Here is a 22,459-nt window from a genome sequence, read left to right as displayed (position 1 = left end):
ATTTTGATTTGTATGAATTATTGTTAGCAAAGTTGCATGTGATCAGTTCTCAAAAATTTGGCATTTACTGATTGCTTCCACTGAAAACTAATTTTGTAGCAAAATTTATTTAGGCTGAAAGCCAAAAATTTACTTTGGCAAGTGCTCACATATGATCTCTGGAGAATAAATTGTAAGGAAAATGCGGATCTGACAAAGATCTGCATCTCCTGAACTTCGGGAGAGCTAACTTCCTGCTGTTTAAGGAACTGTTAGATGAGATCCCCCAGGAAACTGTCTTTAAGGACAAAGGAATGGAACAGAGCTGTGAGCTCTTTCAGGACACCCTTCTGAGAGCACAAGATCTCTCCATCCCCCAGCATAATAGATCAAGCAGAAACTGGTATGACTGAGCATGAATCTGCTGGTCAAACTGAGGGATGAGAAGGAAATGCATTAGCAATGGAAGTATGAATATGTGGTCTGGGAAGAATACACGCATGTAATCTGGTCACACAGAGGCTGGATCAAGAAAACAAAGGCATAGATGGAACTGAAATTGGCAAGGGGTGTGAAAAATTAGAAGAGGTACATTGGTCAACAAAAATAGGCCAAGGACAGGCCAGGACCCTCCTCTGAAAAATGAGAAGGGAAAACTGGTAACAACAGACATGGAGAAAGCAGAGGTACTCAGCAAGTTCTTTGACTCAGGCTTCATTGGCAGTCAGGCTTCCCACTTCTCTCAAGTCTCTGAGCCTCTAGGCAAGATTAGGGTAGAAAAATCCATCCCTCTGTAATCAAAGAGCAATATCAAGACCACCTGATGAGACTGAATGTCTGTGGGGCCTGGTGACATTTACCCAGAGGCTTGAAGGAAGTAGGCCACTCTCCATCGTATCTGAAAAGTCGTGGCTCTCAGGTAAAGCCTCAGGGACTGGAAAAAGAGAGACATCACTCCGATTTTTAAGAAAAGGAGAAAGGAAGACCCAGGGAACAGCAAGCCAGTGAGCCTCACATGTGTTCTTGAGAATATCAATGAACAGATTCTCCTGGAAGAGATGTTAAGACACATGCAAGAAGAGATTATCTGAGACAGCCAGCACAGCGTCACTAAGGCCAGATCATGCCTGTCCAATCTGGTGGCCTTCTAGAATGGAGAGACAGCATCAGTAGATAAAGGAAAAGTGATTGATGTCATCCACCTGGACTTCTGCAAGGCCTTTGATACAGTCCCACATCACATTCATATCTCTAAATTGGAAAGGTATGGATTTGAAGGGTGGACTATTCACTCGATAAGGAATTGGTTGTATGGTTGTAGCCAGAGGTCTGTGTCAACAGATCTGTGTCCAGGTAGAGTCCAAAGACAAGGAGTATCCCCCATGGATCTGTCTTGGGAACAGTAATCTTCAGCATCTTTGTCAGTGACCTGGGCAGTGGAATTGAGTGCACCTTCAGCAAGTCTTCAGCAATTTGGAATCTGTGTGGTGCAGTAAATATGACAGAAGAAAGGGGTGCCATCCAAAGGGGCCTAGAGAAGTGGGCCCAAGGTGTTGCACTTGCATCAGTGCAATCCCAGATATGTGTACAAGCTGGGAGAACTCATTAAGAGCATCCCAAAAGAGGCCTTGGGGGTTCTGATTGTTGAAAAATTGAATATGAGCTGAACATATGTGCTTGCAGTCTGTACGGCCAACAGTATCCTGGGCTGCATCAAAAGAGGGCAAGCCAGCAGAAAAGTTGATTCCCTCCTCTACTGTGCCCTCTTGATATTCCATCTGGAATACTGTATCCAGGCCTATCCCCAACATGAGAAAGACATGGAGTAGTTGGATCAGTTGCAGGGGAGAGCCATGAAGATGATTAAAGAACTAGAGCACCACTCCTGTGGAGCTGGGGAAGTTCAGGAAGCTGAACTTATTCAGTCTGGAGAGAAGGTATCTCTGGGGAGACCACATAGCTGCCTTCTAGTTCTTGATGGGAGCTTACAAACAGAAAGGAACCTACTGTCTGATATTGATAGAACAATGGGGAATGGCTTTAAACTGAAAAAAGAGAAGATGTAGATATCAGTGGAAATTTTTTTTTTACTCAGATGGTATTGAGGCACTGTAAGAGGTTGCCTGGAAAGGTTGTGGATACCCCATCCCTGGATGAGTTCAAGACCAAGTTGGATGGGGCCCTGGCCACCTATCTAGTAGGTGACAACTCTGCCCATGGCAGGGCGACAGATACTAGGCAGTCTTTAAGGTCTTCTCCAACCCAAGCCAATCTATGATTCTGTTACTTAAACATAAATAAATTCTGATGTCACTGAAATATTTCTCCAAGCTGGACCCACTGATCTATTGCTAAAATGTAAAGGAATTTAGGAAAGTAGATAAAATATACAGTAAAATTTGCTTTCTTTTACTGGCAATGCTTAGGTTTAATACTTTTATTTATTTATTTATTTATTTTCCCTAATTCCACTTGCTCTCTTTATCGTGTAGAAATGCCTTTTCTACATTTCCCTGTGTTCATGTGTACAGAAGTCTGAATCATCTATGAGAGGAATCAAATGTGGCAATATGGATGATTGTATTGGTGTACACCTATTAATGCATGTGCATAAATGAGCAGAGTACAAGAGACAAAAGTGACATAAATCTGTGTACAGTCACCCAAGATTAAGGCTGGAAGTGATTCAAGGCAGAGGAATGGTAATCTGATGTGTTTGAACAAATATGGAGAACAAGTTTCTTATCACATTGTATCTAGCAGTGGTCAAAGAAGGCTTTTAACAACCAAAAAAAAAGGAATGCAATGCTATGGGGAATGAAAAGTGCTGGACCCCATACAGCCTATGTGTGATGAAAAGTGTTAACAATTATCAAATTTGAGCTAAAGTAAGTCTCATGGAAAGTTTGGAAAACAGAAGTTCAGTACCACTTTCAGAGAATCATCAGTCTTCTCCATTTCTTGCTGTAACTAGAAGTCAGCCCATGCACCTGAGTATTCAGAGCCATCTTCACAGAGGCGAGGAGAGGAACAGGTCCCATCTCTAGGAATTTGACACAGGGTAGAGAATAGATCCTCCAAGTCCAGCTGGGAGAATGAGAATTTGAGATCCAGACTCCACATAAGAACATCTTACCATTGACCTCCTGGATTTTGACTCAACCCCATAGATCCCACTCTTATAAATAGTCATATCCATGCTTAATGCAGCTCAGTTTAATTGAGATATTAGGTCTTTTTGTTATGAAGGGAGAAAGAATTCTACCCTTAGCTCAAGATGGTTTCCGTAAGATAAAATTCTAATGAGAATGTGCTTCACTGTATTTGAAGGTGTTGGGAGATCAAGCTGAAATTCAGATTTATCTGTATGGCTTAATTAAACGTTCTGTGTTGAAATGTATCACTGCTATAAGATTTTACACTGCGTTATTTAATATGATTAAAAAGAGACTTCTTGCTTAGTGAAGTGAAAAGATGTTCAGTAACTAAAATCCAAGCTGAAGAGAGTGTATGTAAAATCCCATCTCACTTGAATTTTACCATTGTTTTCAATGAAACCAAAGCTATTCACAGTGACCCCAGTCAACAGGACCGGTATCTCAGCGTGTTCTTTCTGTCAAGGTAGTTCCAAACTGTGTTGCTAAGTGTAGGCAGTCTCAAACAGTGGTGGGAAGTGAAGTAAATTTCTGCCCTTATCAGTCTGTCTGGTCCGTACTGCTGTGCTCTTGGGAACTTCATCCAGCTCTTGCCAAAGCCTGTGAGAGAACTCATGTTGAAATTTATATCAGGATTAGGTCTACGATGTTTGGAGAGCAGCTGTATCTGATTTCTTTACCTAAGGCCAGGGTGTGTGGTGTGTTCAAATCAGAGACTTCAGTGGAGCTACATTACTTGTTGTGAGCTGAGGATCTGACCTCCTGTCAACTGCAATTGGCTGTATGTATATTATTATAGGTAAATAGGATATACATAGAGAGCTCTTTGTTGGTGATGTTTGTTTTGAATATAGATGCTTATGGGAAATAGGAATTCCTTTTCTCAGAAATGCATATCATTTCAGAAATATGGATCCATTATTTAGGGCCTAACTGAAAAGTTGAGTGAATTGTGTTTGACTGAAAAATTCATAGTCTCGCCCAGATTTGGTTGGTTGATTATTTGACTTTAGTGGAAGGACACAAGTAAAACTGTTCATTCTTAGTCCTCTACTTAGACTTAATTATACGCCACCATTTTTGTTATTAGTAGAAGCTGTCCTTTAATTAAGAGTACACATATGCCTCCCTTTGAAATCATTGTGTAATTTAAGAAGGGGCTCAAAATAAACTCTAGTTCAAATCAACAATAAAATTTATGCATGGAAATTCAGGACTTGTAGAAAACACATAATCAACATATTTTTCCTCAAGACAGCTTTCCTTACGCTTTTACATATCTCAGGGGTCTATATGTTTTAATTTTTAGGGAGGAAATGTTTCTTGAAACTAAGAAAATACCATAATCTATAAGTCTGTTTTGTTCTCTTTGAGAGTTTAATGGAGTATTTTATGCTGCTTACTTAGGTACCTTTTCTACCAAACCAAATTGGCCACCAATTTGAAAAAATTACGCAGTAGTTCTGTTTCCCAATGTATTTATTTATCGCACTTAGGGATTTTTCAGAAGAACCATTCAGAAAAACCTCCATCCAACCTATTCCTGTAAATATGAAGGAAAGTGTGTGATAGACAAAGTAACAAGAAATCAGTGCCAGGAATGTCGCTTCAAAAAATGTATCTTTGTTGGCATGGCAACGGATTGTAAGTATATTTTTCTCTTTTTTCTTCATTTTCTCTCCTTTTTTTTTTTTTTGATATGTATTTATTTGCTTAAAGTACGTTGGTTGGTGAAGGTTGTTAAAAAAGAGTGGAACTGACAACATTTTTTGTTTTTAACCATTTGTTCTGGAGAATTGTGCTCACTGCATCAATCCACTTCTGAATGCTGTAGTATTTTGTTTACGCTTTTCCAGGCTGCACCTTCTCCTGGCCTTACTGGACTGAGTAACAATAGGAATGTTAACTCTTAGGAGGAAAGGAGGGAGGAGTGCGTCTGGATGGACACTTTGCTTGGAAAAAAAAAACAAACCATCTTGTTTAGAAAATTCTGGAGGATGTGAAACTGAATGCCGTTGTATGAGTCATCCTGCAGTTGTTTGTTTTATTTTTAGCCCTGAAGAAGTTATCTGCAAATAATTTGACTCTCATTCTAAAGAACTAGAACATATGGCTGTAAGATTAACCCTTAGGGATCTTCTTTTCCTGCCACTGCACAGGGATTTACACCAATAACTTCAATTAGTGCAATGAGAGGAACTCATGTAAATCCCCCCGTGCGTTAATGTTAATGGTTGTTGCCATTGTAATCGTCTGCAAATAAATAAATAAATAAATAAAAACCAAAACCAGACTCAATCAGGAAAATAAAAATATTCCAACTTAGGGTTTTTCACTTGCAATGTAATGTGTGGCATTTTGTGTATAAAATGAAACAGAAGAAGTGAAACAATTTCATTAAAGGCAGATGATACTTAAAGAGAGGGAACGGAATGACTCTAGATCATCAGTTCAAATCCAGCCCACGCTGATGCATCAGGCAATACCGAGCATCAGGCATTTAGGAGCTGCACAGAATGAGAAGTTTGTCTGAGTCTGATTCTGACCAGCAGTTGTTGATACCATAAAGTGGCATCTGTAGAATGTAGAATGTGTCAGAGGAGCTGTCACTGAGAGTGGTAGAAAAGCCAGCTATCTCCAGACATCAGTACAGACTGAGGAATGAATATATTCAGGGCAACACTGTAGAGAAAGACTTGGGGACTCTGGTGGATGAAAAATTGGGTATGAGCTGGTAGTGTGCGCGTGCAGCCCAGAAAGCCAGCTGTATCCTGGGTTGCTTCAGGAGAGAGGGATGGCCAGCAGAGACGGGGGGATTGTCTTTCACTTCTCTCCCCTCATGAGGCCCCATCTGAAGTACTGCATTGAGGCCTGGGGCCCCCAGTGCAGGGAAGACGTTGAGCTTTTGCAACATGTCCAGAGAAAGGTCTCTAAGATGATCAGAGGGCTGGAGCACCTCTTATGGAGGAAGGTTGAGGGAGCTGGTCTTGTTCAGTCTGGAGAAAGTAAAGTTCCCAGGAGACCTCATCGCAGTCTTCCAGTACTTAAAAGGAGCTTATAAACAGAAGGGAGACCAACTTTTTATGAGGGATATTGACTTCAAACTGAAAGAGATTTAGAATGAATATAAGGAATAAATTCTTCAGTGTGAGAGTGGTGAAGCCTTGGCACAGACTGCGCAGAGAAACTGTGGATGCCTCATCCGTTGAGGTTTTCAAGGCCAGGTTGGATGGGGACCTGAGCAGCCTGAGCTGGTGGGTGGCAGCTCTGCCCACGTTAGAGTGGTGCACTGGATGATCTTTAAAATCCCTTCCAACCCAAACCATTCTATGATTGTTTAAGTTGTTGGTAATCAATTAGTACATCTGGTATAGATAGGAAAGACCAAAGTTCAGACAACTTCAGTAACTTCCTGCCATTTTTGTATGTTTTTATCCTTGCTAGTGGTGTTGGATGACAGCAAGCGGCTGGCAAAGAGGAAGCTGATAGAAGAAAATCGAGAGAAGAGGCGTCGGGAGGAGCTGCAGAAAACAATTGGTCACAAGCCTGAACCAACAGATGAGGAATGGGAGCTGATCAAAATTGTCACTGAAGCACATGTGGCCACCAATGCACAAGGAAGCCACTGGAAGCAGAAAAGGAAATTTTTGGTAGGGGCTGCAGACATTTACACTGCTCTTGAAGTCAAGTTCCTTCATTTCTTCTGAATGCCCAGCATTGCAACCGCTGGTGTATGTGCCAGTGTTTTGATTTATATGAAAAATTGATGATTGTTGATTCTTGGCTGAGTCTCAATATTTGATCGGACCGGGTATTTAACAGATAAATAGCTTTCTGATGAGTTAAGGCTTACACAGCTGGATATTTTTCATGTTCTTTGGTAAGAAAAAGTGGGGAAAAAATGACTCTCTCCTGTTTAACAGCAATATCCATCTATAATGTATAATGCATCTTTTATTTATTTATGATATGTAGTATTCGTTGTCTTTTTAGGGACTTGCATACAAAGTATGTTAAATGTTGAAAGCAATGGCAAATTTTAACTGGAAGCTGATATTTTTAATTAATAACTTGTACTTTTTGTTTCCTTGTTCCAAAGAGGATACATTAATTAAATTTGACTAGGAAAAATAAATTTCAATGAAAGCAGGAAGATATTTGAACTGTAGTATTGCGGGTTTGCAAATCGTGAATTTCCAGAGCATTGCTAAGGAAAATGCGTGGCGATTTGTGATGCTTAAGCTTAGGAAAAAGAATGTGTGGGGTTGTTTTCAAGCTTAGGAAAAAGAATGTGTGGGGTTGTTTTCTTTATTTTTCTAACTCAGTTTTTAAGGAAAAACTGTGCAGAATACGGGATGTTTAGGCAGCACAGAAGAGGTATTATAGACTACATGTCAGGAATTCACAGGCATGTTTAACAGTCTGTGTATACCAAATCAAATAGAAAATACTCATTTTTTTTGCAAGCGTAGGCTCCTACTGCCTAATCCACCATAGGAATCATGACCCCCTGTTAAATGGCTAAGATAAGTTTTGGATTCAAGCAGCTTATCCCTTTTATAAAGTTATGTTAATTCTAGTAGCAGTTTCTATATGAATGGCCACACGTTCACAGTAGTGTGCAGTCAAGAACATGCAGCCAGTGGTTGCTGGCAAGGAGCAATAGAGAAATTTCCAGTTTTCCCGCATAGCATGGTTTGCTGCATTTCTTTTTAACAAGCCAAGAAGCTGAAACTGTAACATCAGCTGTGCCAGCACATTTGATTACTCAGACAGTACTATTTTATTTTGGTGTCACTTGCTTTAGAGTAAAAAGAGGGGCATGAGGTGATGTGAGGACAAGACTACTGGGAAAGGAATCAGGTAGGGCAAAGGCAGGGGTGGCAGCTGTAACGGGCAGCTCAGAAGCCAGCTGTGATTTCCTCAGCTGGTTCCTAGGCCAGGTCAAACCGCTCTCAGCACTCTACAGCCTCCTTGTTTTTTTTCAGGGCTCATGTGTGAAGCCCTACAGTTTCAAGGTAAGTGTAGGGAGTTCACTGACACCTTGCAGTGAGCACAGAAGGGAAAGTCCAGGATGGCCTGAAAACTTCAGGCCGAGGGCTTTGAAAGCTCCATGCCAGAAGCTGTTGGAGAGCAAGAGAAGCTGACTGCATGCCCCAGCAGCAGGGGGTCAGCCCTGTGGCAGCTGAGGTTGGTTCTTCAATAGTGGGAGCTCCCTGGAGGTCTGGATGGTTTTTTCCTACTGAGGTGAGATAGGTGGCAAGGGCTCTCCAACAGCTTGCCTTTCTGGAGTGTGTTGGTTTTAGCTAGTCATCCTGAATTCTTCTGGCTTTCCCATGGCAATTCTGTGTTCTCTCTTTTTCTAGCTAGCACACACACTGTTATGTGTGGCTTTTGCTTTGGGTCTTCGTGCTTGGAAGCGATGAAGATTGTTTATCATTAGCACACAGACAATGTGGTTTAGTTTCCCAAGATTCAGGGATGGGGAGAGTCAGCCTAAAACTGGGATTATTTGAGCTTTTTAGCAGGAGGAACTCCTAGATAATTGAGCCCAGTCCTCTTCATTGTTCTTCTACAATTGGTGCTTGTTTTATTAGCTCACTGCTGAGTTTTTTCATGAAAGAAGTTAGGTTTGGATTCAGATTGGTGACAAAGATAGGGAAGGCACTTCTATGATGTGTTGCTTTAAAAAAATATTGAGCACAAGTTTTCATTATCAACAGCAGTTTCAGCACCTCTCCTGTTTCAGTGCCCTTACATGAATGTCATGAAATCCATCAGTTTTAAAGGCATTCTTCTCTGAGTCTTACCCAGTTTTTAACTGTCTAACACGAACAAAATGGAATTTCTGCATACTGTTTGGCAGGTATTTTATAGCTGCAAAGCTGCACTTAGCAAACAGAGGAACAGCTTTGATATGTCTGTTTTAAAAACACACAGTAACATTGACAAACTGTCATAGAATCAGGTGAGCCAGTTGAAATGCAGTTGGAATAAAAAATACTCGTTGTGGATATTGATCATACCTATTGCATTCTGTGTTCCTGTAGAAAGCTTGAAAATTGGATTTTTTTTTTTCTCACTTGGAGAAGCCTTGATTTGAAATCACACAGAAGGTGATTTTCAACAAGAATTTTACCCAGACAAGCTCAAATTCTAGTCATTTTATCCAGACAAGCTTTGTGTTTGCTTGTTCTTAGTCATCTGTTGTTTTAGCCTAGCTTTGGAAACTGGCCTTGGCAATTGTCTGGAGCTCAGTGATAGCAGGCAATCTGCTCTGGGGAGGATTTCAGAACTTGGAGTGGGTTAAAGTGCCTTGTTCTGCAAAGCTCTGAGAATATTCTGGGGGTAGCGAGTCACCTCAGCTCCCTTTGCTTTTAGTCCAGCCTGGGAGTTCTCATCACTGTAAGAAACAAGATCATGCCTATATTTTTAACAAAAACAAACAAACAAAAAACCCATCAGCTACACCCACAAAGTATGCAGAAGGAGGCACAAGGAAGAAACTACTTGTGCCTCTAATGTAGCTGTCCACACAGCATGGATAGTGGTGCGCCAGACCCCCATTTCTGTGTGCGATCTTCTCTTTCACAGAATTCGCTTTTCGTGGCGTAATGGATCATCACTTAAAAGCAGATAGTATCGTTTGCGATTGTAGCGTGAGCCAAACAGAATGGTTTAGAGTATCAAACGCTCTCTGTAAGATAGATCGTTCCTTCTAATATCTTTGTTTATATCCTTAGCCAGAAGACATTGGGCAAGCACCAATAGTAAATGCCCCAGAAGGGGGGAAAGTGGATTTAGAAGCCTTCAGCCAGTTTACAAAAATTATCACACCAGCGATTACAAGAGTGGTGGATTTTGCCAAAAAGTTGCCTATGTTTTGTGAGGTAAGACAAACTCCTTGCGTCCCTCAGTTACAAAGCTGTGGTTATGCTGTATTCAAAATACTGGCACAAAACTGTAACAAGAACGATCATACAAAAAAAAACAAACCAAAAAAATCACTATGCTTCAAATCAGAAAAAATAAGAGTATCAAAACTGGATTGGAATCATTGGTATTTTTATGACTTCTCCTTTTCCCATGACAACTGGACTCCTGATTTTGTTCATCTGCAACTCATCACGATTCACTAGAGACCTGAAAGTGGCTTCAGAGGTAGCCTTGAGCAAAGCAATGAACAAAAAGAGACCATCTGAAGTTATATTTTATATCAGGTATTTTAGCACAGGCTTCTTTCTGCACTTTCCAGCTCCTTGACAGGTGTACTGTTGTGGAGTTGGATCTCTGCAGTAATAAATTCTCCAAATTCAGGAATGCATCCCTACCCAGGAGTGGCACTTGCTTCATTGTTTTCCCTAGGCATGTTTTTCTTTAATAGGAGAGAGCGCATAAAATAATAGCATGTCATTCCAGGTAGGTACTCATATGTAACATATACTCTAAATAGACTGAAATAGGCTTGGCTGCACATTAGGAGTAGAGAGACCGTAGGCTGATTTCATTTATAGCAAAGTAGCGTTTTTATTGGAGGAGCAGAAGCAATGGCTGATGATTTTTTTGTTTCCCCTAGATTAAAAAACATTATCATAACTGCAGCCTGAATATAACTGAAATAGTATTTCAGATTTAATAATTTTAATAATTTTAAGTCTTGTGGGTCCCTTAAGATCCACAACCATTGGAGTTTTAATACAGATTTATTCTTAATCCAGCTGTGAAAGGATACCTGACTTCCTTCCCACACTGCAGAGATGCACCTGTCTCTGCTGGAGTCTGACTAAGTTTGGGGAGTTCACTGGGCTCCCTAGGATGAGGACTGTTTTTCCCTCTTACACACAGTCAGCCAGGAAAGAAGTCTAAGGAGTGTTTTCCTCTTCTGTGGCTGACAGCTTTTCTTTAAGGTCATTCAAGGAGAGTTATGTCAGCTAATGGTCTTAGCATCCCTTAGATTCTACAGAGTAAAAAGTGGTAAATATCAATAGTTGCCTAGTGTAAATAGCTTTCTCTGGCTAACCTTAACATTGGCTCCATCAGAGCATGAAATAGTGACCAAGCATGAGGACTTTAAAGTACAAGGAATGTATCCATAGATCAGGAAGCCCCTGCAGCATCCAGTGTCTGAGGGAAGCTGTCTCCTCTGATTTGGTGTTTGTTGGCGGGAAGTTGAACTGGCGTAACAACGTAGTCTTTTCAATTTAGAAGGCTTTGCCAGTCACACGTAGACTACAGTGCCCATCTGACATCTTCTACCCCTCCTGGCTACCGTGGGCCCACTTGTGTCAGAGCTGAACAGGAAGCATGGCTGAAGAAGTCAAGGAGTTGTTTGGCATCACCTCTGTAGGCTGCACAGTTCAGCTAGGATAGGCTTTGTTTACAGCTGAACCGCTGTGTAAACCTGACACCCGTATGCAGCAAGGTTTGACAGCAGAGAAGGACATCTCATAGTGAATGGAAAGGGATAGGACAGCTGTCCTGAGTTGTCATAGAGTTCCCGCTGCAGCATAAAGAAAATGACAAATGTTTGCTCCTTTTTGAGAGGGCACTGTCTTGTTAACTTTGTTTCATACATCTGTTTTCTAATCCATATGTTTTTCTTAGAAGGAATACTGTGTGGGCTGTGCTTATAAGAAAAAATAAAAAGCCTCCTTTCTCCCATGGGACCTATACAGCATTCAGATACGATCTCAATTCTGAAGTTGTTCTGGCTGCTGGATTGCCTCTTCTTGCATGTGTTTTAACATCCCTTCCATCTGTTCCATGATCTCCCAAGGAACAGACTTGAGGCTTACCTACCTGTAGTTCCCTGGGTTTTCCTCCCTTTCTTGTACATGGGAACAATGCCTCCCTTTTCCCAGTCACAGGCGACTTTGTCTGAGAGCCATGCCTTTACAAATATGATGGAGGGTGGCTTGGCAATCGCATCAAGCAGTTCTTCCAGGACCCTTCCTTTCTTCTCCCTTTTTTCATTTCTGAATGATTCTATGATTCTTTCTTTTATGTTCACTTTTTCTCTGTCGTTGCCTTTTCTTTATCTCTCATGGCTGCTCTCGGGCATCTTTTTTGAATTATTTCTTACTGTATCCCTTTCTTACTTCAATCTCAGAGTCACAGTGGCTTTGTCACTGGTAGCAAGACTGCCACTGTTTGTGCAGCTTTCCATACCGTACTGCTGAACTGAGTATGATCCTCCGACAGAGTGATTGCCCTGAACAGGATGAGTCATTTTTCTTATGTATCAAACACTTTACACCTGAAGTTGTCATTGCTGGAAAAATAGCTACATGATTCAACTGCTTTGCTGTCTTTGTGCTTAAAACTCTTCTCTAACAGACTTTCCACTCATGTCAGGTAATTTTATGGCATCCACCCTACATGGTTTTACACCAAATAAGAGTAATTGCTTTGTGAATGCAAGTTTACACATAAACCTATGATGATTGTTTGTATTGTTGTGGGTTCGTTTGTTTTTTTTATTTCTAATTGCAATTTATGTAGATATAATAATGATCCATAGAAACTGGAAACACTTTTCTATGTATGTGATGTTTTGGTGATCATTTAATGACAATCTTAAAATGGTGTTGGTGGTGTTTGTTTTTTGTTTTCCTTTTGCTATCATTGGATTACCTATGTAAACATAAAGACATGCTTTACAGAAAACAGAACCTACATCTGCCAATTTGGACAGCTTACCACTTTTTTAGAAGTATGAAGGAGATGAGTTTTGCTGTATGCCCTGAAGATCACAGTTGTGCACCAGCATAAAAGCTGGACCTATACCATAGATTGTTTTTTGTACATCCAACAGCAATATAGTCTAGCTGTCATAGGTTAAATATACCGAATAAGTTGTCTGTTGTTTAAAATGGACAGAGAATTCACAACATATGCTCCACTGATTGACATGTGTCTTTTAGATTTATGTATATATATATATAATTCTGTTTATTTAAAAAGCAGTCTACTCTGATGGACTCTCCCAAACATCTTTCTTCATCTCTGGTCAGGTGAAAATCAAGTATAGCTGACAGTGCATCTAACTGGGATGGCTGATACCTTTACCAGCCCCAATTGCAGGTTATACCAAGCTGTAAGCTGAGGGAGCTCAGGAGTGAAAGAGAGAAGCGTAAACAGCTGAGAACAGTGACCATCTTGGTTCAGCCACCCTTATACAAGACAAAGCTGACAGTGTATGTTACCACTAACCTGGCAAGGGACAGGTCTGCCTCATCCTCCACACCTTGTGAAAGGTTTGCAAACAGGAAGCTATGTCCTTTAAGTTTAGTGGACTTAATCCTGTAATGTTGCATGAACTAAGAGATCCCATGGAATTAGAAAGCTGGGCCATTTCTCCTGAGCACCTGCACTACTTTGGTTTGCTGTGAATATCTTGCCCAGGGCCACTTCCCTGCAGCTGTGTCATCACTAGATTTCCTAAGGATATGTGGGGATGTTAGCCTGCCAGGACCTTTGAAAGCAGGAATGTGAGTCTTGGGCTTTTGTGATGTGCACTAGAACTAGCTGGTAAGTTATATGTTTTCAGGATGACTGTACTTTGCTAGGTATTGTCCTGGGTTGCTCACCATGAATTCATGATCATGGATTTACTGTAGTTATAAACCATCTCAGTTTGAAAAACGCTTCTTTTTCTTTATCATTTATAATTGCTGCAGCTGCCATGTGAAGACCAGATCATCCTTCTGAAAGGCTGCTGTATGGAGATAATGTCCCTCCGAGCAGCAGTTCGCTATGACCCCGAGAGTGAGACTTTAACGCTAAATGGGGAGATGGCCGTGACAAGGGGCCAGCTGAAAAATGGGGGTCTCGGCGTAGTGTCTGATGCCATTTTTGACCTGGGCATGTCTCTTTCTTCATTTAACCTGGATGACACCGAGGTTGCCCTTCTCCAGGCTGTTCTGCTCATGTCGTCAGGTAAGAACAGAAATATATTGGGATCCCAACCATTTTGAAACACTTCGGTCTTTGTCGGGAATCTCTCTTCAGAAGAAATAGGACATATTAGATCTTGTGTTGCTAAACGGAGTAACGCAAATGAAATTCTCTTTCAAAATCCTGATACACTGTCAAATCAGTTTGGTGAGCACAGGGGGAAAAAAAATCAGAGAGGCAAGCATAGAAGTGTCACTGGTAACACATCTTGCTCAGTTTAGTGACTTAACAAGGAGGCAGGGGTGATCATCAGACAGAAATCAGAAAGATCTGGTTTAGAGCCAGTTTTCCTTGACTGAAAAACTAGCTGTTCTCTCAGTGATGTCATACAGGAGCAGCACAGACCATTTCATATCATTTCCAAACAGTTTATTTCCTTCTCAGATGAAATATGTTTTCAAATATGCTTCAACTTGTCACGTCCTGCCTGTAAGGGGAGGGAAGGAGTGACCACATTTGCCCCTTGGTCCTTTACACTACTGATTGTGCCAATCCAAAGAGGAAATTCCATTCTTGGGCAGTGTCAGATTCAGAAGGGTTTTGTTTTAAGACCATTTTGAAGATTGAACACTGGATAACAGTACGCAGACAGCGATTAACAAGGATTAACTGTGTCTGTGGCAGGAAGGTTTCCACATTCATCTCAACACAGCGCTTGGCTTTCCCAGTCAAAACATTCTGATTTTATTAGTTCCCCACACAGTGGTACGTAACTGGGAGCCTCAGAAGGCATTTCAGATGACCTGCTGTCCTGAAATGTCTCCTGAAGAGTGACCTGTGAAAGAAGCTTTTCCAGCACTCCCGTGGGACCCAGTTCAGACAGTCTGCCTGACTTGCGGCATTTGTTGTTCCATGGTGCTCCGTGACAAATTCCTTCGATGCTCATCTGTGGATCAAAGACTAATCAAAGCCTTGGTCAGACTGTGGTGAAACAGATAGGAAAGAACTGCAAATATCTGATGGGGACATTTTCTAATTATTAGTTGTTTTATGGTAAGATATAGATAGAAGCCTCAACCGAGATCGAGAATGTGCTGCTCCAGTCACTGCAAGGAAACAGTTCCCAAACAGCTATCTTCTAAATGGGCAAAAGAAACAAAGGACGAAGAAGGAAGGGGTTATCTCCTTGTCTTATCGGGGATAATATTGAGGCACATGCAAGCGATATGCTAAGGGTCAAAGAAGTTGTTTGTGCCAGAGCCAGATTTCTTTTCTTACAACAGAATAATTCTATTTTTCCCAACTTATGATCAGATATTCCATACAGTAAATGAATTTTAAAGATAATTTTGTTTCTTTGTATCTGCAGATCGCCCAGGCCTTGTTTGCGTCGAGAGGATAGAAAAATGTCAAGAGGGTTTCCTCCTGGCATTTGAACACTACATTAACTACAGAAAACACCATGTTGCACATTTTTGGCCAAAACTGCTGATGAAAGTGACAGATCTGCGAATGATTGGAGCCTGCCATGCCAGCCGCTTCCTGCACATGAAGGTGGAGTGCCCCACAGAACTCTTCCCTCCGTTGTTCCTGGAGGTGTTCGAGGATTAGAGAGACTGGAGCGGTCCTCTGCACCCCTATCGCACTACTGGCTGTCATTTCATTCCATTGCCCAGCTCTTCTCAAACCTGTTTGTTCTTCTTTTATTTTCTTCTGATTCTTGAGGTGGGGTTGGGCTTTCATTTGAGTTTTTCTTTGGGGTTGCTGGGGGCAGTTGTATACACATGGATGAAAACATCCCTTTCTGCTGGTACTTGTGACTATTGCAATTTGTTCTTCAGTCCTTTGATGTGAATGCTTTGACAGCTTAACAGTGAAAATAGAAACAGACCAGTTTCATTCACCAGCACTTATGTGGTCGCCAGCTCACATGCATCATTGCTTGGAAAATATGGGAGATAAATCGAAGTGGCAGAAAATAAATTGGCCTCCAAGTTAAAACAGCTATTGATAATTTGATCCTGGCAATTCCGTTTGCTGTTACCTCACTTTGCAGGGTACTAGTGACCGTTTCGTGAGATGAAATATCTAGTCTTTGTGGTTGTTTCTATTGTAACGATCACCCTTATGATCTAGGACCATCATTGTCATGATCCCATCATTATCTTTGGATCGTTCCAATGGATGCGTTGTAACGGTGCCCCATAAATCAACTATTTAGTGTATGCAAAGTGAGGGAAGGGACTGAGTCATTTTTTTTCCGTGTGTACTGAAAGTAAGATTGTTCGGTTCTTACTACTCCAGGTAACTTCACTGGAAGCTCTGCTGGGGGAAGGAGGGAGATTTGATCCTCTGATGTGCTTTTTCCTGAGTAGGGAAGTCTGCTTTTTCTGAAGTTTGTGGTAAATTCAGTGCTCTGAAGGAGTAAGCTGTTTGTCAGAATAGCAGTATTTCCTACGAGTTATTCAGGGATGTGAATGAATGAAACCTATAGGATGACCGTCAGAGAGAACAGAAACCAACTGTGCTATTGATGGCACTCAAGACTATACAGCTTTGTCCCAGTAGTACAAATAGTATTGCTTGGCAGTAATCTTTTGTTTTATATATATATATATATAAAGTTTATATGCACGTATATATATAATTTTATATATATATAATTATGAATCTTCAGCAGATGTCTTAAACATATTTCCATGTTTTTATCATCTCTCTCTCTCTTTCCTTCTCTCACCCTCTCCTGTGTGTGTATGTGAGTTGATCAGCTAGGTTCTCCCTCCTCGGTGTGTGTATGTGTTTTGTTTGGCTAGTTTCCCACTTTATTCCTTCACGTAATTTATTTCCACTAACTGCACTAGCAGGAACTGAGCTGAAAGATACGAAGTCCAGCTGCCAAAATCTGCAAGTCAGTACTCAGTGTTGCTGGAATGTTTGAAGCCTGTAATGAGGGCTTTACTGGTAGAGAGTGATTCCTTTCTGTTATCCATCACCATTCAGGGTTGTTGTCCCTGTATTTTATAAACTTGATATTAAACCATTCTCTGAATTTGTATGATACATCAAAAACATTCTTCTGTTCTTCCTGGAAACTCAAGAGACCTGTTTTGCACTTCCTCAGATCCCACATTCTTTTGTGTTGTGCATTCATTTGTACCAGTTTCTGTCTCTGTTATTCATTGATACATTTTCCTGGCAACTCAGTGGGCACTGCTACAACTGATGTGTTGATTTTCAAAGCTCATGCCCCGTGTCCAAACCCATACATTATGTATTTGTTCCCTCATAAGATCACAATACTCAGGAAAACATATAGGTGGAGCACAGTATCTTTGTGCCAGGGATGAAATTCTTTTCGCCTCCGTTTCCCTTTAACATTGAGGAAGTGTTTGGAGTGCTATTGGCTCTGTTGTCAGGGTTATGGAATCTTGTTGTGCCTGTTCTTTGATATCATATGTACCCATGGTGAGTGTTGAGTGTTGTTGTTATTCCTTGGGGGTTATGCCCATAATTTCATGAGAATATAAAACACAGTGTGATGTTGAGGTCTTTTTGCAGGTACCAAGTAGACAGGCCTTTGGAAGTAAGTCTTTAAATGCTTGCTGAAATTGAAGAACCCCCATTGTGGGCTGGCTCTATTTGCTCAGTATCAAAAGGTGTGCTAGCTACACAGATTCTGTGTAGAGCGCTATATCTTGGGGACAAGGATCAGGAAACATTCTAGCCTCTGGAACAAGAGATCACACAACAAGAAAAGCTTACATATATTCAGTTCTGCACAGTCTCAGATGAGCAGCGTCTGCAGTAAGTGAAGTGTATTAGACATCTGATTTGAGGATGGCTTGGTAGGGCATTGGTAGTATACAGGGAAAGCAAAAAAATAGCATCTGTACGCAAATGGCTCTCAAGAAGAATATATCTTTTGGAGGTTTGTACTCCCAGAATCATGGAGTTCCTTCTGAAACCAACCCGAGTATCTCACCTATTTGCTAAATGTGAGCTTGAGTTAGTGTAAAAACTTGTAACTGTGCTGTAGATGAGACCAAGGAGAAAGAAAGTCACTTTCTCCTGGTAGTATTCACAGCGACCTCACTTCAGGCTCCACGATATTTTAGGTATTTCTCAGAACCTCAGTTTCTTAGAGTCACACTGCTGCCTGAGAGGCTCAGTCTCTCCTTAAGGTCAACATTTCTCATCCTCTGGGTTATAAAGAAAAACAGCAGCCTAAATGTTGAGGTTGGAAGTCAATACTCAGTAGTGACTTTTTGCTGCCTTTAACTACTGGGGCCCACACTACTGGCTTTCGAACACTTGGGAGTGTCAGGACTGCATTAATCAGAAAATAAAGATCAGAAGTTAGAAAAAAATGTGAGAGTTACTGGATTGACCTGGGGAAGCAGCAAGAGGTGAAGAAACTCACAACACCTTGGGTAGAACTTCAGCTTGAGGTAATGCTGAGAACAAACACATTGTGCAGGCTGCTGCAAAAATCATTGCTCGTACAGGAATTTGTCTGCCAAGGTTACTGTAGCAGGTCAAGAGGTTCAGAAACACAGCCTACACAAGTGGATGTCTGAATTCAGGCATGTCAGCTGCTGTTAGGCATCCAAGCTCGCGGCTTGACTTCCTGGTACTGAAGCAGTTTGGGGATGCAGCTAATCAGGATTCAGAACATTGAGCATTCTTTGTTAGATGGTTGCGGATGGGCAATTAGGCAACCAACTTGGAAAGGTTCAGAAGTCCTTAAAGCTGTAAGGATAGTATCAGTGTACTTTTCTAGCTTTTTAGATTACATTGGAGTCTGGTTTTGATTAACCAAGGGGGATTAGTAGCATTCCTCAACAGAGTGCTAAGACCAAGCTCTTAGTCTGACATCTAATGACCTCTCATCTCCTATCAGTCTTACTCTGTGTCTTCATTGACTTCCTCAGTCTGACTCCTGATTTACGTGACCGTGAGAGCAGAACTAGAATCTGTGAGGATGCTTTTGCAGGCTCTTACTGGTGAATGAGGACCCTTGTCCTGCAGTGACTCAGGTCACTGTAGGACTCAGCCACTGGATTTACCATCTGAGTGGCAGGCACTGGTCAGCAGGGTCTGAAGGACCTGTTCCGAGGGAAACAACAAACAGCACTTTTCACTGCAGTTCAGGGTCTTGTTTATGATGGTGCCACATAACCTTTGTTTTTGCTTTGTGGTCTATGCGTGGGTCTTGCATAGGAGATGCTTCCTATCAAACCTGATTGTCATCGTTCCCGGTTTTGCCCCAAGTAACGTATGAATTTACATACTCATTTCTTGTGTCATCGCAGTTAAGTTATGATATTTATGTCAACATATAACATGCATAATGATGATTCTTGTTTACACTCTGCCAAAATGTAGGCGTTAGAGTTAGACCTCCGAGATCCACAACCATCCTTGAGCACAATGCTTGCTTCTTCAGAGGCAGGCATTGGAAAGTGGAAAAAAAACCTGTCCGGAACAATCAGCTGTATCCGAAATCTGCCAAGACAGGGCTGTTGATCACAAGCAGAGCATGTCATTGCTAGCAATGCATTTTTATGCTATGGAACTCTAACCTGTATGTGTCATATTGACTTTTTGCTGCATGAATCATAAACTATAAAAATCAGTCCTATGGTTTTGAGACGTAGCCAGCATTCCTAAGGCTAAACCTTTTTCATTGACTGAATCAAAATCCACAACCAAGGAACGTGCTCCTCTCACTGTGAGAGCAGTCGGAAGAGCTGAACGTTTATCTTTTCTCCAAGGAAGAGGCAGTAGGACCTCTTGACGTGTCTTGTTGTGATCATCTGGAAATGATTGCCAGACGTTTCCTTTTGATAGAGTGACGAAGTGATCCGTATTTAAATTTTATAGAGAGAAATTTTATTCTAGTGTGATAGAGGTTTATTTTCCACTTAAGGACTCAAAAACAATGTGAGCACATTTTTTTACTACGGTATATTTTTGCTTTAAAATTAAAAACAAACAAAAAAAAAAAAGAGAAAAAAAAAAAAAGGTTTGGCCTTACCACGAAGTTTTAGTGTGTCGTATAGATGTTAGCAAATGCAAAGAGTATGCATTGTTTGTGTGTATCCACATTGACTGATGTCGCCTTCAAAAAGCAATATTGTGCAGGTAATGAGTTGTTTGTGACCGTCCATTGCACAGTTTACCTTCTTCAAAAGCTGACCTTGTTTATGCACAAGACAATCAAATGTAAATCTACATCAGCACCCGGGTGTAGATTAAGTTCATGTAAATTACTGAGCACAATGTAAAACATTAAAGGACACTTTATTTAATTACACATTTAATGTTGGTGGAGATAGTATCAGGGCATGAACTAGCTGACATACTGTCATTTCTTTTGCTCTTTTCCTACTTCCTTAGCACTCTTCAGTTTGAGTTTGCTCATGAATACATCACATTAGTTATTCAGGCTTTTATTTTTTTTAAGAGAAGGGTGGCTTGGGTTGGTTGGTTGGTTGTTTTTATCAAGTTAGGTGGGAGGACTTCTTACTTTGTCTATGAGGTTTGTGGGTTTTGCTTATTTGGTTCATTATTTTTTATACCGGTTTCGTGCCCTGAGGGTAAGGCAAACGTCACGCAGTACAGTACAAAAAAATTTACCTTGGATGATGTATTTTTTTGCAAGCAGTGTTAAGAGTTATGCTAGATTGGTAATATTTTTTCAGCCTAAAATATATTAAAAAATCTGTGATCACAAATGTTTTAAACTATCTAAAGAGAAAATTTGTATATTTGGGGGAAGAAAATAATTTTTACATAGCTTTTGTATGCAGATATTAAAATGTAATTATGAATATAGTGGGCATAGATAACTGTGTAAGCTTCAATTCTAAAAAAGAAAAAGCTTATAACTGAACGGTGGTCCTGGTCTCTCCTTCTCTTCGTTCCAGGCTGTGTAGTCGGTTCTGCCACACACCTCACACTGCTGGCATGGCAGAAGTAGGGCCCGGAGCGACGTGTTGTGTTGGCACTGACTTGCTCACATTTCTATCCGTCTGCACCCCTTCATTGCCTATCTCGTGCCCAATCTCCTCCCCTCCCTTGGGCGCCCAGCCAGTGACTTTCACTTCCCAGCTCTGTACATCAGCCAAACCTAACTCACTTTGGTGAGCCGTGATTTACGTCTCATTCAATTACAGTTCTTGAGGGAACGCCCTTGCTGTCTGTTTGTTCCCAGTCTAGATGGGGCTGCTGTGACAAGAGAAATAGTCTTCCCGTCTTTTCACATTTTCCATACCTCAGCCAGCTGCCTGTTGGTGATCTCCTCAGTCAAATCTTCCCTCTGCTCTCATGCTCCTTTGTGGTGGTCTCAAGGGGACTTTCACCCCCCTCAGCAGGTAAAGCAAGGCCTGGAACCCACATCCACAGTGGCTACTTGGCGTGTCCCGAAGGGAAGGCGCTGGGCACTGCAGCCTGTGGGAATGGGGCCTGCCTTCCGGGGTCGAGGCTCATGCTGAAGAGCCTGGGGGAAAGAAATGAATCCACCTTCTCCCTAAATTAAATCCCTTAAAGCACCTGGTTTCAGGCCTCCAAGTGTGGGAGTGGTGCCAAAGCCCCAGGGTGGGTTGCTGTGCTGTGGATGTGGGAGTTATGGGCTGCCTGGTCCCACCATGGAGCAAGGAACTGATTTACTGCAGCACAGTTGCTGGCTGGAGGGAAGAAGGAATTCTGCTGCTGCAGACCTCACGCTGTTGGCTGTGATGTCCTCAGGCCTCGTTGTTGGCACTGGTAATGGAGGCCATGCTCTCCCAGAACTGGTTTGAGGTCTGTGGAGAGGAGCAGAAGTCTGTCAGCTGCGTTTGCTCCAGTATGTGTACAGCATTGCAGAGGGCAAAACAAAAGGTGGTTCTTGATGGTGAGAAGCAGGCACTGCCAGAATGACTGACCAGAGAGGGCTGCTGTGAGCCACCCTGTGCACCCTGAGCCCTTCTGCACACAGCTGCACCATATTCTGCCTTGTGGCAGCAGTGGGTGACACTGCTCTCCCCTTGAAAAATGGGCCACTTCTCACATGCTTTCCCAGCATGGATTTACCAGTCCAACATTAAATGCCTGAATCTTACCCTTGTGGTCGTGTGTGCGGTGTGCTATGCATAGCACCAGCTATGGCAGAAACCATGACGGAGTCCTACCCCAAACGCCAGTGGAATCTGAATACACAAGAAATGGCGTGAGTGGATGATGGGGGAATAGAAGTAGCTCAGAGCAGCGTCCACCAGAACAGAAATTCTGAGTTGCAAGAAGCAAAAAACAGTGTTGCAAACTCTGCAGGAAAACAGCACATAAAGGGGAAAAAAAAGTGTAGTTGCTCTGTAGCTGTGAGGCCCTTCATATCTCCCTGCTCAGAGGTGACAGCAAAAGGGAGGGAGTTTTCTTTGCTGGAATAGGTA

The 22,459-nt window shown here is 41.7% G+C and overlaps 1 protein-coding gene across 10 annotated transcripts in view; it reads left to right on the top strand.

The window, feature by feature from the left end:
- THRB (thyroid hormone receptor beta) overlaps window positions 1-20,925 on the top strand; it is a 163,030-nt gene extending 142,105 nt beyond the window's left edge. For all 10 annotated transcript variants that reach the window (XM_072328153.1, XM_072328150.1, XM_072328152.1 and 7 more), the window contains 5 exons: window positions 4,631-4,778; window positions 6,579-6,784; window positions 9,878-10,024; window positions 13,814-14,072; window positions 15,400-20,925. In XM_072328153.1, the coding sequence (XP_072184254.1) occupies window positions 4,631-4,778; window positions 6,579-6,784; window positions 9,878-10,024; window positions 13,814-14,072; window positions 15,400-15,641 (1,002 nt within the window). In that variant the 3' untranslated portion in view covers window positions 15,642-20,925. The remainder of the gene's footprint in view (window positions 1-4,630; window positions 4,779-6,578; window positions 6,785-9,877; window positions 10,025-13,813; window positions 14,073-15,399) is intronic.
- Window positions 20,926-22,459: the final 1,534 nt, after the last annotated feature.

The sequence above is a fragment of the Excalfactoria chinensis genome, chromosome 2, assembly GCF_039878825.1.
Source record: "Excalfactoria chinensis isolate bCotChi1 chromosome 2, bCotChi1.hap2, whole genome shotgun sequence".
NCBI lineage: Eukaryota > Metazoa > Chordata > Aves > Galliformes > Phasianidae > Excalfactoria > Excalfactoria chinensis.
This window is presented reverse-complemented; position numbering and strand designations above follow the sequence as displayed.